Raw genomic sequence first — 12157 nt, forward strand, 5'->3', positions numbered from 1 at the left:
TTTCCTTTTTGCCTGACAAGGAAATAAAGCCACTCTTTTTTTCTCCTCTGTAACTCTGTCTCCGAATTTCTGTTCAGTGTCAGTGCATAGAGATCCCTCATCTGCTAGACAGGAGATGGTGTTGACTCCATCAGGCCCTTGCAATCCTTGTGGGAGATTCTGAGAGAGCTATATCTGTGTTTGTGCAGTACAACATGGGGTGTATTTGAGAACCAGCAGATGCAGGGGAAAGCTCTAAAAGCGGGGCACAGGGTCTTCTTTTGAGAAGGAAATTATTTTGACAAATAGAATGTACATATGCAGAGAAGTCTCTCACTCTTGTGCCAAGAGGATACTCCCTAAACTCTTCTCAGAGAAAAGGAGTGGGGTTAATCATCACAGTACTGATGTCATGTATAAAACAGATCACTGATGAGAACCTCCTGCACAGCACAGGGAACCCTGTTCAGTGCTCTGTGGTGACCTGCACGGGAGGGAAATCCAAAACAGAGGGGTTTATGTTACATGTAGCTGTTGCACTTTGCTATACAGAAGAAATTAACACTGTAAAACAACTATACTCCTATAAATGTTTTGAAAGATAAATCAACACAACAAACTTCACTCAACGACCCTCACGAACCACAGATTTCCTGGTCTTCTTCCCATTGCTGCCTCTCTTCTTGGAATCCTGAACCCCTTTCCCCCTTGTTTTAGCTTCAGAAGCTACCTAAACCCTCAAGTTCTAGCCACTCCTGTGAGTGACTCTTGTCTGGGTTCTCGCAGGCATCTGTGAGTCCGTGAAAAGTGTGTACTCATAAACTTGTGCTAGTTCTCCTCCTGCTGAGCTGTCACGGGCGGGTCTTATCACCCACTGGAGAACCTCAGATGACACAAAAACCTGCAGACTTGGATGACTGTGTAACTACAGGGGTGTTGACAGTATATGTGGGTGGGCAGGAGAAATGAGAAGAGGAGGAGACTCTGGAAGAACTGGAGGAGATGATTCCTCCACAGTGCTTCTGAGAAAGTGGGAGCTGAAGGGGTCATTAAAATTAAACATAAGCAGGGGTGTGTGTGTGAGAAAGAGAGGAACTTGAGTGTATTAAGGAGAAAGAGAAACAGCCACTGGAAAAGCAATGAAGGGAAGATAATTCCCACTTGGAGAAAAGTGAAAGTGTTAGTCACTCAGTCATATCTGACTCTTTGGGATCCCACAGACTGTAGCTGCCAGGCTTCTCTGTCCATGGGATTCTCCAGGCAAGATTACTGAAGTGGGTTGCCATGCCCTCCTCCAGGGGATCTTCCTGAGCCAGGGATCGAGGCCCTGTCTCCTGCATTTCAGGCAAATTCTTCACCATCTAAGCCATTAAAGTGAAAAGTGAACTGAAAGTGAAGTTGCTCAGTCATGTCCAACTCTTTGCGACACCATGGACTGTAGCCTATTAGGCTCCTCCATCCATGGGATTTTCCAGGCAAGAGTGCTGGAGTGGATTGCCATTTCCCAATTCCTACCTTAAATGCCCTGGAAAGAGTAGAAAGAAACATTCTAGAGTCTAGTGCATTGGAGGGGTTGCCTGCAAGAAAGGGATCATTCTCTTGTCTCCAAAAAGGGGAAGAGCAGGGGTGTAGGCAGACCTCTGTGCTGGCCTGGGAAACTGTCTCTCCACTGTTCTCTGTGTACCTGGGCACACACACCAGCCTTCCAGTGGGACTTGACACCCTTGCTGAGACACAGCGGGGTCCAGGTGAGAAGGAATGACAGACACAGGTGGACACAGAGAAATCCAGGCAAGGTCTCCTGTCTCATTCCTTAGGCTGTATCACCCTGTCTTTTTTTCCCCCTACCTGGATTCCTATTTTAAAACACTCAAATTCTGGAAATGTAAATTTATACTTTAAGTAACCACTGAAGTAACAAGGTCTGAAAGTTCAACGCAAAATGCCATCCTCTTTTAGTAATGAAATATTAAACATTTTCGAAGGCAGTCTATAAAATTAAAAAAAACAAGTGATATCACCATGTTAAAAAAAGACTCCACTTTTGACATTTTTTTTTACTTCATTTGAATTAACAACGTTGAAGAAAAGGCCAGCTAAATTATTGTGTATGAAATGAAAACTTTGAACTTTTTCACATGTCAGAAAGCTTTGATGATGGTAGATTCTAACTTTTTTTAGAGATCTCACATTTTGATGGTTTAAAAACACATAAAGTTCATTCCCTCTCTATCTTTCTCCTTCCCCCACTGCCCCTACCCCCACTCTGGCATAACTTGAACATGGCTTGAATAGTATACAAGGTCATTACTTTGACCTGAGAGAAAGCTTAAATGCATGAAAGACAGGGTCAGACCCCCTTCCCTTGTGGACATGAGGCAGGAGATAGATGGACTCCAGCTTAGATGTTACAGTCAGCCTCCTTTTTACATTTCCAGATGGAATAACAACAGGAGCAGGGCAAATGCTGGACTTTGCTCCAGTGAACACTTAAGACAACAGTCATAGTGGAGACAGAGGGGAGCTGAGCCCTGCCCAAATGGGAGATGGAGAGACCACACGTCCCGCCTTCTAGAGGTCAAGGAGACCTTCCTGACTACATAGGTGCAGAAAAGGCCCCCCAGTGGTCAAAAGAAAGGGGGTCCCACCCCACAGCAGGTGATGCCAACCTACCCACAGGCCTCTGCACTGAAACCCATCGTGGCTAAGAGATGCACACGCACACAGGGATGGACCCTGAGATGCTCCAGACACGGACTCAGAGCCAGGTGATTGGCCAGAGGAAGCCAGAAGAAAGGCCTGTGTAAGTGATTCAGACCACCTGAGGGCACGACTCCCTCTCTGAGCACACCCGGTGTCTATCCACACATACTCCTTTTCCTCCTAGTACCCTTTACAGGTTTCACTACTGTCTGTCTCTTTGCGGACATTTATTTTGACAAAACCAACAAACCAGGGCTTTGCTGCTGTCCTTGGTAGTCGAGTGGCCAGGATTCAGCACTCTCACTGCTGTGGCCTGACCTCAGTCTCTGGCTGGGAACTGAAATCCTGCTGTGAGCTACTGCAGGTGGAGGCCCCCCAAGATCAAAGACACTCCTTGTACTCTAGTCCTGAAGGGGTAACACCTGCATGGAGCCAAGAGGACACAGTGACAGGTGACAAGGCTATGTGACAATGGGGATAAGAGGGTCCCAGTGGTGATGTGGCCACTGGAGGAAGACAGAAGGGACCCCGGTGAAGCAGCGCCTGACCTGCTCCTGGCATCTGGTCCTGACCTGTGTGAAGCCTGGCAAAGACTCCATTCCCACCAGAAAGCCATGCTCCACTCTGGACTCTCCAGTTGTGCAAGACTTTAACCAGCTCGGATGTTCATGCTTCCACAGAATTTAAGTGTCAGATGCATCCCCAGGTGTGGTAGGAGTCTTACCTTGGTAAGTGAGTTTAAACCCCGGCCGGTTCTGCGAGTGGTCGCTGTAGAAGTGGATGAGCGTCTCATGAGTGGTGCTCAGCAGGGCGCTGGGCAGGTCGGGGCCGCTGAACTGCCCGATCATCGGGCTGGTGTGATAAGGGCCATTTTGAATTTCAAGGTAATCATGATTAGCTTCGGTAGAAAAATTCAGAAATTGAATATGTGCACCTATGAAAAAAATAGGCAACACTGGTGAATACTTGTATCAAAATTTTTTATAATGCTTATCAACAGAGATTAAAACCACATCAGTTTCTTCCAACAATCTCTCTCTAGGAGGCAGAGTGGAGGAACATGAACATTGTGAATTACAACAAGCCTTGGTTTGGTTTCTCCTCTGCTGCCCACCAGCTGTGTGACCTTTGTTCATGTAGTGAATGCTCCTAAGTCAATTTTTTTGTGAAATATGGACATTACTGGCACTGCATCACAGAGGCATGCAGGTGTAATTCTCAGAATGGCGACTTATATCCACACACAATGGCAGGGATTCTTGTCCAGCTGCTATTATAATCCTTACAATCAGAAACATAAGTTTGCAATTGTCAGTTAATTTTCAGCTTTATCAAGGAAGAAGCCAATATAGACCTAACAAAATGCAACACACTTCAGAAGTGGCTTTTAAGAGCATGCTCATACCATCTCACCAGAAATCTCTTAGTTTGAAAACTGATGTTTTGACTGTGTAGTGCCTGCAATGCAAAGTACTGGTGTTTGCAAGAAACCTGCTCTGGTAAACGCCACGCTGATTCTCACAACTGAATCTATTTTAACAAGAGGCCAAGGCTGTCCAAAGGACCCACGTTGCTGGCATAATATTGATCAGTGTGCCAGATAAGCTACTATTGATAATTCAGAAGAGAATCAAAATAACTTAGAGTTATTTGCTGTGGTATTGTGGCATGGTTGAAAATTTGACTATTGTTCCTAAAATACTTCTTAATTCACTTGAAGGTTTATTCAGAATGCCAAAGATAGTAGTTTTTGCATAAATCAAGGCAATTAAGTTGGGTTTATAAAGCCTAAACTAAGAAAACCAACAGCTATTGTGGATTACTCTCTCAGCATGTGAGGAAAGCTTTATTTTGTGTTATTCTTATATATATATATATATATATATATATATATAAAGCTCTTTTTATCCATCTATCCATATATATAAAGATCTTTTCATCTGTCTATCTATATATATATATATATATACATTACTTTTCATCTAACATATCTGACACATTTCCTAGGTTTTAGGAAATTAAAGATATTGTTATATTAAAGATCATGTTTGCAAGGGTTATCTTACTTAAGCATAAATGCCGAGAAAATGTAAAGCCATCATATCTACTTAGTATTGATGGAAAACATAGGTAACATAGGTAACAAGAGTCTGAAATCAGTAAAAAAAAAAAGAAAAGAATAAAAGCTCATGCAAAGAGTAATAGGGAAGAACAACCTAAAGCTACTCAATAAATTTTAAAATTCTCCAAGAAACACAATTTTATCAATTATGGAGAAAACCTTGTTAGGAGGAAGAAAAGCGTGAATAATGGCCTTTCTGGTTGGACACAGTGTAAGTCCATTATCACATCGGGATTCAGTTTACCAAGGTGACCATTGGTAAACAGGTGACCTGTTATTACCATTATTTCACAGGTGAGCAAAATAAGGCACAGGAAGGCTGGGTGTGATGTCCCAGGTAACACAGCGAGATGCAGAGTTAGACTGACACCAACTCTGATGGACAGAGAACTCGTGTTCTCTGGTTTAGCATGGAAACACGCTAGACACAAGCTAAGCATCTCATGATGTTACAAATGTTACAAATTTTTGGAGAAAGTTATTTTGTATTAAAATTATCACCCTAGTTTGATAGAGAAAATTGGAAGGAATTTCAGAATATTTCAGGAAGAGACTCAAAAAGTGAAAAGCAGAAGAAAGACTTTCAGTGAAAGGTCTTTAACAAGACTACAAAACCTTGGTTGTTTTTAGAATGAGCAACTCAGTTTCTTCCACACCGTCCAAGTGTACATACAGCGACACATGAGCAGGAAGTGAAGGAACAGGCCGGCCTGGGGCTGGCCTGGCTGTTCTAACGCCAGGCGCCACAGATGACCCACAGGCAACAAAGCCATACATTCAAAACATTCCTGTAAATATGTAAGAGTGTCAAGCATGTCTCTGTTGGAGAGACCTCCATAAGCTAAATCATTTTCTTTATACATCTCAGTAAATACGTTTAGTTGAAAGAAATTTGGAAGCAAGGAAAGAAGAAAGACAGAGAGAGGGATTGAAAGAGACAGAGAGAGAGAGGGAGAGGGAGAAAGTAAAGAAGGAGGAAGGCAGGCGAGAAGGAGAGAAGGCAGGACCGATGACTCCTAGCCCCTCCTCCTCACCTGTCACCTCTCTGCCACCTGCTGTGAGAGCTGAGCCACTTGGCCAGTCTGTAAGTCGCAGGTCAGTTAGCATCTGATCTACTTCCTTACCTACTGTTGAGCTAAAAACAGTTTGCTTTTATAGCCTGGCCCAACATCTGACAATAAAGAGGGTTGTTTTTTCTTTTTTTTGACTAATTAATAAACTATACTAATGGATTTAAAAATATATATATTTTTGGTGGCTGCATCAAGGCCTAGAACCTGTATGGTCCACAGAGTTTCATAAACACCCATCATATTCTTCACGGGAGGAAGAACACAGAAGCCGACATAAGAACAATCAAAAACAAATGACGAATTATTGAAATTTCTATTTTTCATCCAAAAACTATGAGATAGGATGTGAAACGAGGGCAAGATTAGAACACTTAAAATATTTATTTCCTTTTTGGGTATAAAATCAAATGGCAGGGAAACGGCTTAAAACGGGCTCATTTCAGATGTGCATATGCAGATGTCAGATGAATTCATTCAGAGATACATTTGAAATTCACAGAACGGCCTGGTTGAGAAAGAAATGAGAGATTGCAAGCAGATCAAGGGGCACAAAAACCCTAAAAGATGGCCAATATCTCCAAAGTAAAGGAAATAGTGAAAGTGGCCTTTCCCTGATTTGGAATTAATCTTGAAATGGAAATGGGATTATGAAAATTATAATTTTATGAAAACTTAGCATATTAAGCAGGATAAAGTATCCAGCCCCATATCAAACCACCTAATATGTATCAGGAAAGAGAACTGAGCCCAACTCTAATCTGGTTTAGAATGAAATTTTTAGCTATCTAATTTTCAGCGAATTGTGTCCAGTTTGACATCATGAAGCCAAAATGAAGGGATTAAAATAAGCGTAACCTAGTTATCCTTCTATTATCTCACAGAATACCAAAAGTGTGTTATTGCAACAAGAAAACCCATCTGAATGCCCATCTAGGGTGAAATTTACACTGACCGTCATTACACATTGGAAATTAAGTGTCAGGAAAAGGCATCTGCTGAAAGGATTTTGAATCTGGACTTGACAAAACTTTGAATATGTAAGCTGACCATAGCTTCAGAGTTAAACTCTTGTCTCTTGGTTGACAGACCCTGTGGATAGTAAGTGCTCTATTGTACATCATCTGTGCATAATAAATATATAGCAAATGAGTGAATAGTTTCAGAATTCAGAGGGAGTATTCTAAAGAGTCTTTTATTTCCTCCCTATGCTTCTAGATGGCCCAAAGCCATGGCCAGTTTTGACCCCATGCTGTGTGATGTAAGTGCAAGGGTTTCAAATATAAAAAGTAAAGCAGAAAAAACAAATGATTTAATCTCTGTTAAATATGCTTTTAGAAACTTTCAAGAAAATAGACAGAAGTTCTGTTTGATTTGGAGAAGGCAATGGCAAGCCACTCCAGTACTCTTGCCTAGAAAATCCCATGGATGGAGGAGCCTAGTGGGCTGCAGTCCATGGGGTCGCTACGAGTCGGATGCGACTGAGTGACTTCACTTTCACTTTTCACTTTCACACAATGGAGAAGGCAATGGCAACCCACTCCAGTGTTCTTGCCTGGAGAATCCAGCCACACAAAAGAGCAACCCAAATTTGTGGAAAGGAAAGGAAAGGAAACAACATTAGAGCATTTGGCCTAGTAACAAAGAGCAGTGAACAGTTAGGTAATGCCTTCTCCGTGTCAGGCATTTGCTTCAGAACAGCTGTAGGAGAACAATATTTTGTGGTATTCCTTTTAAAGATAAGTGACAGCTGTTCTAAAGCATGTCCACAACTTGCAAATTCATACCAGCAGTCACTTACAGAACTAGGATTTCTACTCGTCTACGCTCAGAGCCCAAAGACATGGGAGACCACCATGTACCATGCCTGCCCCTCAGGTGAAGTCCTGTGACTGCATGCTTGTAACAGAGCAGGGCCCTATGGTCCTTTACCTCCTATGTCCTCAGCCTGCCTTTTGTCTGTGGAAAAACTTCAGCCAATGAATAAGTTTAATCAGAGAACTGAGAAAATGTAGTAACAAAGGAAAACAGGCAAAAGAGGCCAAATAATAATAATGATACTACTAATAATAATGTGTTCTCACTAAGCGTAGTCAAGAACTTTTAGTTCTGTCTCATGGGCTATAAATAATAATCTGAGCCATGTCCTGTGAGCTGTCTTATAGATACTGAAACCTCTGCACCAGGTGGATAAGTTAACTACATGATGACCAGGCTGTAGTCATGACATAAGCTGCCACAATTCTGAGAACTGTCCTCAAGGAAATGGGATCAAACCAACACTGAAACTGAAGATTGAAACTGTGCTTAAAATAATCAAGATCCTGCTGGTCAGACCACCGATGACCAACTTGAAGATGACCGTCAGAGCTGACTGTGCTGTTTCTCCATGTAGCTCCCTCCCTCAGCCTATGACAGCTCTTGTCCACTGACCATCATTGGCTGGGAGGGGAGTCCGCGTTTGGACAGATGTCCACCCTCCCCATTGGATGCTGGCATGAAAATCAAGCAAACTTTCCTTCCCACCAACCTGGCCTCTTTACTGACTTTAGAGTGGGGAGCAGCTGGAACCCCGCTTTTGGTAAACATGCTCTCACTGAGGCTGGATGCAGAGAGCAGTTGTCAGGGGGTGAGTAATTAGCAAGTGGAGACATAGGTGGGCTTTCACGTGATACCAGAGCGACGGGTCATTTTGCATATATAATTAAGCTATTGTTCCATGGGTGTGGGAGAGAAGTAGGATTAATCAGAAGAATTATGTGACTGAGCTGGCTCCTGCTGAACAAGTGTGTCGGACGTCTAACAGGCAGTCCCATGTATATTTGCTTGTGTGAAAAGATCAAAAACACTGCAACAAACCTTCCTCTGATGAAAAACATCTAACCTGCTTTTTCTCAAGAAAAAGCACTGCTGTCTCATATTCTGGATAACTGTGTCTTTCAGGATGGCTGGGGGAATTGGAGACAGCTGTACAGTAATTATTAGCAAAACAGTCATTAATACCTAGGCAACCCAAACCCAAACTGACAATCCAGGAACCAGGAATGCACATGCCTCTTTCCTGTTTTAAAATTTCATGTTTAGGAGTATATTTATAGATTACACAACTTGTCAGAAAAACCCAGTGTGGTACTATATGTTCAGTTCAGTCACTAGCGTCTGACTCTTTGTGGCCCCATGAACCACAGCACGCCAGGCCTCCCTGTCCATCACCAACTCCTGGAGTCCACCCAAACCCATGTCCATCGAGTCGATGATGCCATCCAACCATCCCATCCTCTGTCATCCCCTTCTCCTCCTGCCCTCAATCTTTCCCAGCATCAGGGTCTTTTCCAATGAGTCAGCTCTTCACATCAGGTGGCCAAAGTATTGGAGTTTCAGCTTCAACATCAGTCCTTCCAATGAACACCCAGGACTGATCTCCTTTAGGATGGACTGGTTGGATCTCCTTGCAGTCCAAGGGACTCTCAAGAGTCTTCTCCAACACCACAGTTCAAAAGCATCAATTCTTCGGTGCTCAGCTTTCTTTATAGTCCAACTCTCACATCCATACATAACCACAGGAAAAACCATAGCCTTGACTAGACGGACCTCTGTTGGCAAAGTAATGTCTCTGCTTTTTAATATGCTGTCTGGGTTGGTCACGGAGAAGGCCATGGCACCCCACTCCAGTACTCTTGCCTGCAAACTTCCATGGATGGAGGAGCCTGGTGGGCTGCAATCTATGGGGTCGCGAAGAGTCGGACACGACTGAGCAACTTCCCTTTCACTTTTCACTTTCATGCATTGGAGAAGGAAATGGCAACCCACTCCAGTGTTCTTGCCAGGAGAATCTGGGGACGGCAGAACCTGGGGGGCTGCCGTCTATGGGGTTGCACAGAGTTGGACATGACTGATGTGATTTAGCAGCAGCAGCAGCAGTAGGTTGGTCATAACTTTCCTTCCAAAGAGTAAGTGTCTTTTAATTTCATTGCTGCAATCACCATCTGCAGTGATTTTGGAGCCCAGAAACATAAAGTCAGCCACTGTTTTCACTGTTTCCCCATCTATTTGCCATGAAGTGATTGGACCGGATGCCATGGTCTTAGTTTTCTGAATGTTGAGCTTTAAGCCAACTTTTCCACTCTCCTCTTTCACTTTCATCAAGAGGCTTTTGAGTTCCTCTTCACTTTCTTCCATAAGGGTGGTGTTATCTGCATATCTGAGGTTATTGATATTTCTCCTGGCAATCTTGATTCCAGATTGTGCTTCCTCCAGCCAGTGTTTCTCATGATGTACTCTGCATGTAAGTTAAATAAGCAGGGTGACAATATACAGCCTTGGCGTACTTCTTTTCCTGTTTGGAACCAGTCTGTTGTTCCATGTCCAGTTCTAACTGTTGCTTCCTGACTTGCATACAGGTTTCTCAAGAGGCAGGTCAGGTGGTCTGATATTCCCATCTCTTTCAGAATTTTCCACAGTTTATTGTGATCCACACAGTCAAAGGCTTTGGCATAGTCAATAAAGCAGAAATAGATGTTTTTCTGGAACTCTCTTGCTTTTTCCATGATCCAGTGGATGTTGGCAATTTGATCTCTGGTTCCTCTGCCTTTTCTAAAACCAGCTTGAACATCTGGAAGTTCATAGTTCACGTACTGCTGAAGCCTGGCTTGGAGAATTTTGAGCATTACTTTACTAGTGTGTGAGATGAGTGCAATTGTGGGGTACTTTGAGCATTGTTTGGCATTGCCTTTCTTTGGGATTGGAATGAAAACTGACCTTTTCCAGTCCTGTGGCCACTGCTGAGTTTTCCAAATTTGCTGGCATATTGAGTGCAGAACTTTCACAGCGTCAACTTTCAGGATTTGAAATAGCTCAACTGGAATTCCATCACCTCCACCAGCTTTGTTCGTAGTGATGCTTTCTAAGGCCCACTTGACTTCATATTCCAGGATGTCTGGCTGTAATCTGTAGCAAATTATTCTGAAGCATAACTGTATCTATTCTAAAAAGCTAGGTACAGTCATACTATTTTGCATGTATTTAGGATTTCAGGCATAAAGTTCCTTTTTGGTTATTCAAGATGCTTTTTCAAGCCTAGTGCTAGGCAATATTAAACATTTTAAAGACAACTAGTTTTAATTATAATATTCCATAAATCTTTTTAACATTTAAACCTGTCTTGAAATAAATGCTTTCTTATGCTCATAGATCATGATCATGAAGTCAGAAGATCCCTGTTCTTTTTTTCCCTGAATTACTGTCTTGTGTACTGGTTTCTCAGTGAGAGAACAGTGAAAGGAAGCATGCTGACTAGCAGCCTTCTCACACCATGAAACAGTGAGGCTGGGAAAATAAGTTAATAAAATGTACATATCCATTCATGAGTAAACTGTTTCTAATGAGGTTTGAAAGAAAAGTGGGAAGTATTTGAAATAACAATTTAAAAACCAGCTAGCATTTTGCTGTTGTTATTTACAACATGCCAAGCCCTATACTAAATTTCTCGCCTGAGCTGTTTCAGTGAATCCTCCCTAACCCTGTGTGGTTATTTCATTTTTAGAGATGCGGAAAGTGAGATTCCTGGGGTTCACTCAGTTCAGTAGCCTACACTATTATTATTTTCCTAGTAAGTTTGTGGCCCTCAAGATGCTGAGGCCCTGCTGGAACCTTGTGGATCAACTGTAACTCCAATCCAGCCCCTGACATCTGACTCCAAACACGGAACCGACCCTGTCCAGATCTTGAGATTCTCAGGGTGAAAAAACAGACCAGGCTTTGTGGATGGCTGAGCCAACATTGGTTAAAGTCAAAGGCCTCTGTTTGGTATAGCACAGGGCAGAATTATAGCCTCTCTGCCCAGAGAGTTCACTGTTTAAAAAATAAAATTTAAAAACCTGGAACAAATAGAGCACCTCCATGACCCCTGTGAACTGTCCCCCCTTCCTTATGCCCCCACATGCTGGGGCCCCTTCAGGGGTCATGGAGCTGAATCTCACGTGTGCTTTCCCCAGTGGGGGCCCCTTTCCTTGCACGCCCCTCCTTTACTCTGGTGGCCGTACGCCCTCCCTTTTAGCTGCTCTCAGCTGAGCAGGTAGACTTCCCCCAACCCCTTCCTCCTCCTGGAACAGACTCTTAAAGCAAAAGCTTTGAAAACTTAATTAAAATATATAACCTTCTTCCAGGGCAATGATTTTCACTTATGCTTCTGTTCACCCATCATTCAGCTAACATTTATTTAGTGCATAAGTACTCAATTACTATGGACATTCTGGGACATTCCCTGAGTAACTAATCTGGCACC

General features: G+C 42.9%; 1 protein-coding gene across 2 annotated transcripts in view; it reads right to left on the reverse strand.

Moving 5' to 3' along the window:
- CSMD1 (CUB and Sushi multiple domains 1) overlaps window positions 1-12157 on the reverse strand; it is a 2064317-nt gene that overhangs the window by 175624 nt on the left and 1876536 nt on the right. For both annotated transcript variants that reach the window (XM_059882319.1, XM_024986326.2), the window contains exon 41: window positions 3407-3616. In XM_059882319.1, coding sequence (XP_059738302.1) covers window positions 3407-3616 — 210 coding nt within the window. The remainder of the gene's footprint in view (window positions 1-3406; window positions 3617-12157) is intronic.

The sequence above is a fragment of the Bos taurus genome, chromosome 27, assembly GCF_002263795.3.
Source record: "Bos taurus isolate L1 Dominette 01449 registration number 42190680 breed Hereford chromosome 27, ARS-UCD2.0, whole genome shotgun sequence".
Lineage (NCBI taxonomy): Eukaryota > Metazoa > Chordata > Mammalia > Artiodactyla > Bovidae > Bos > Bos taurus.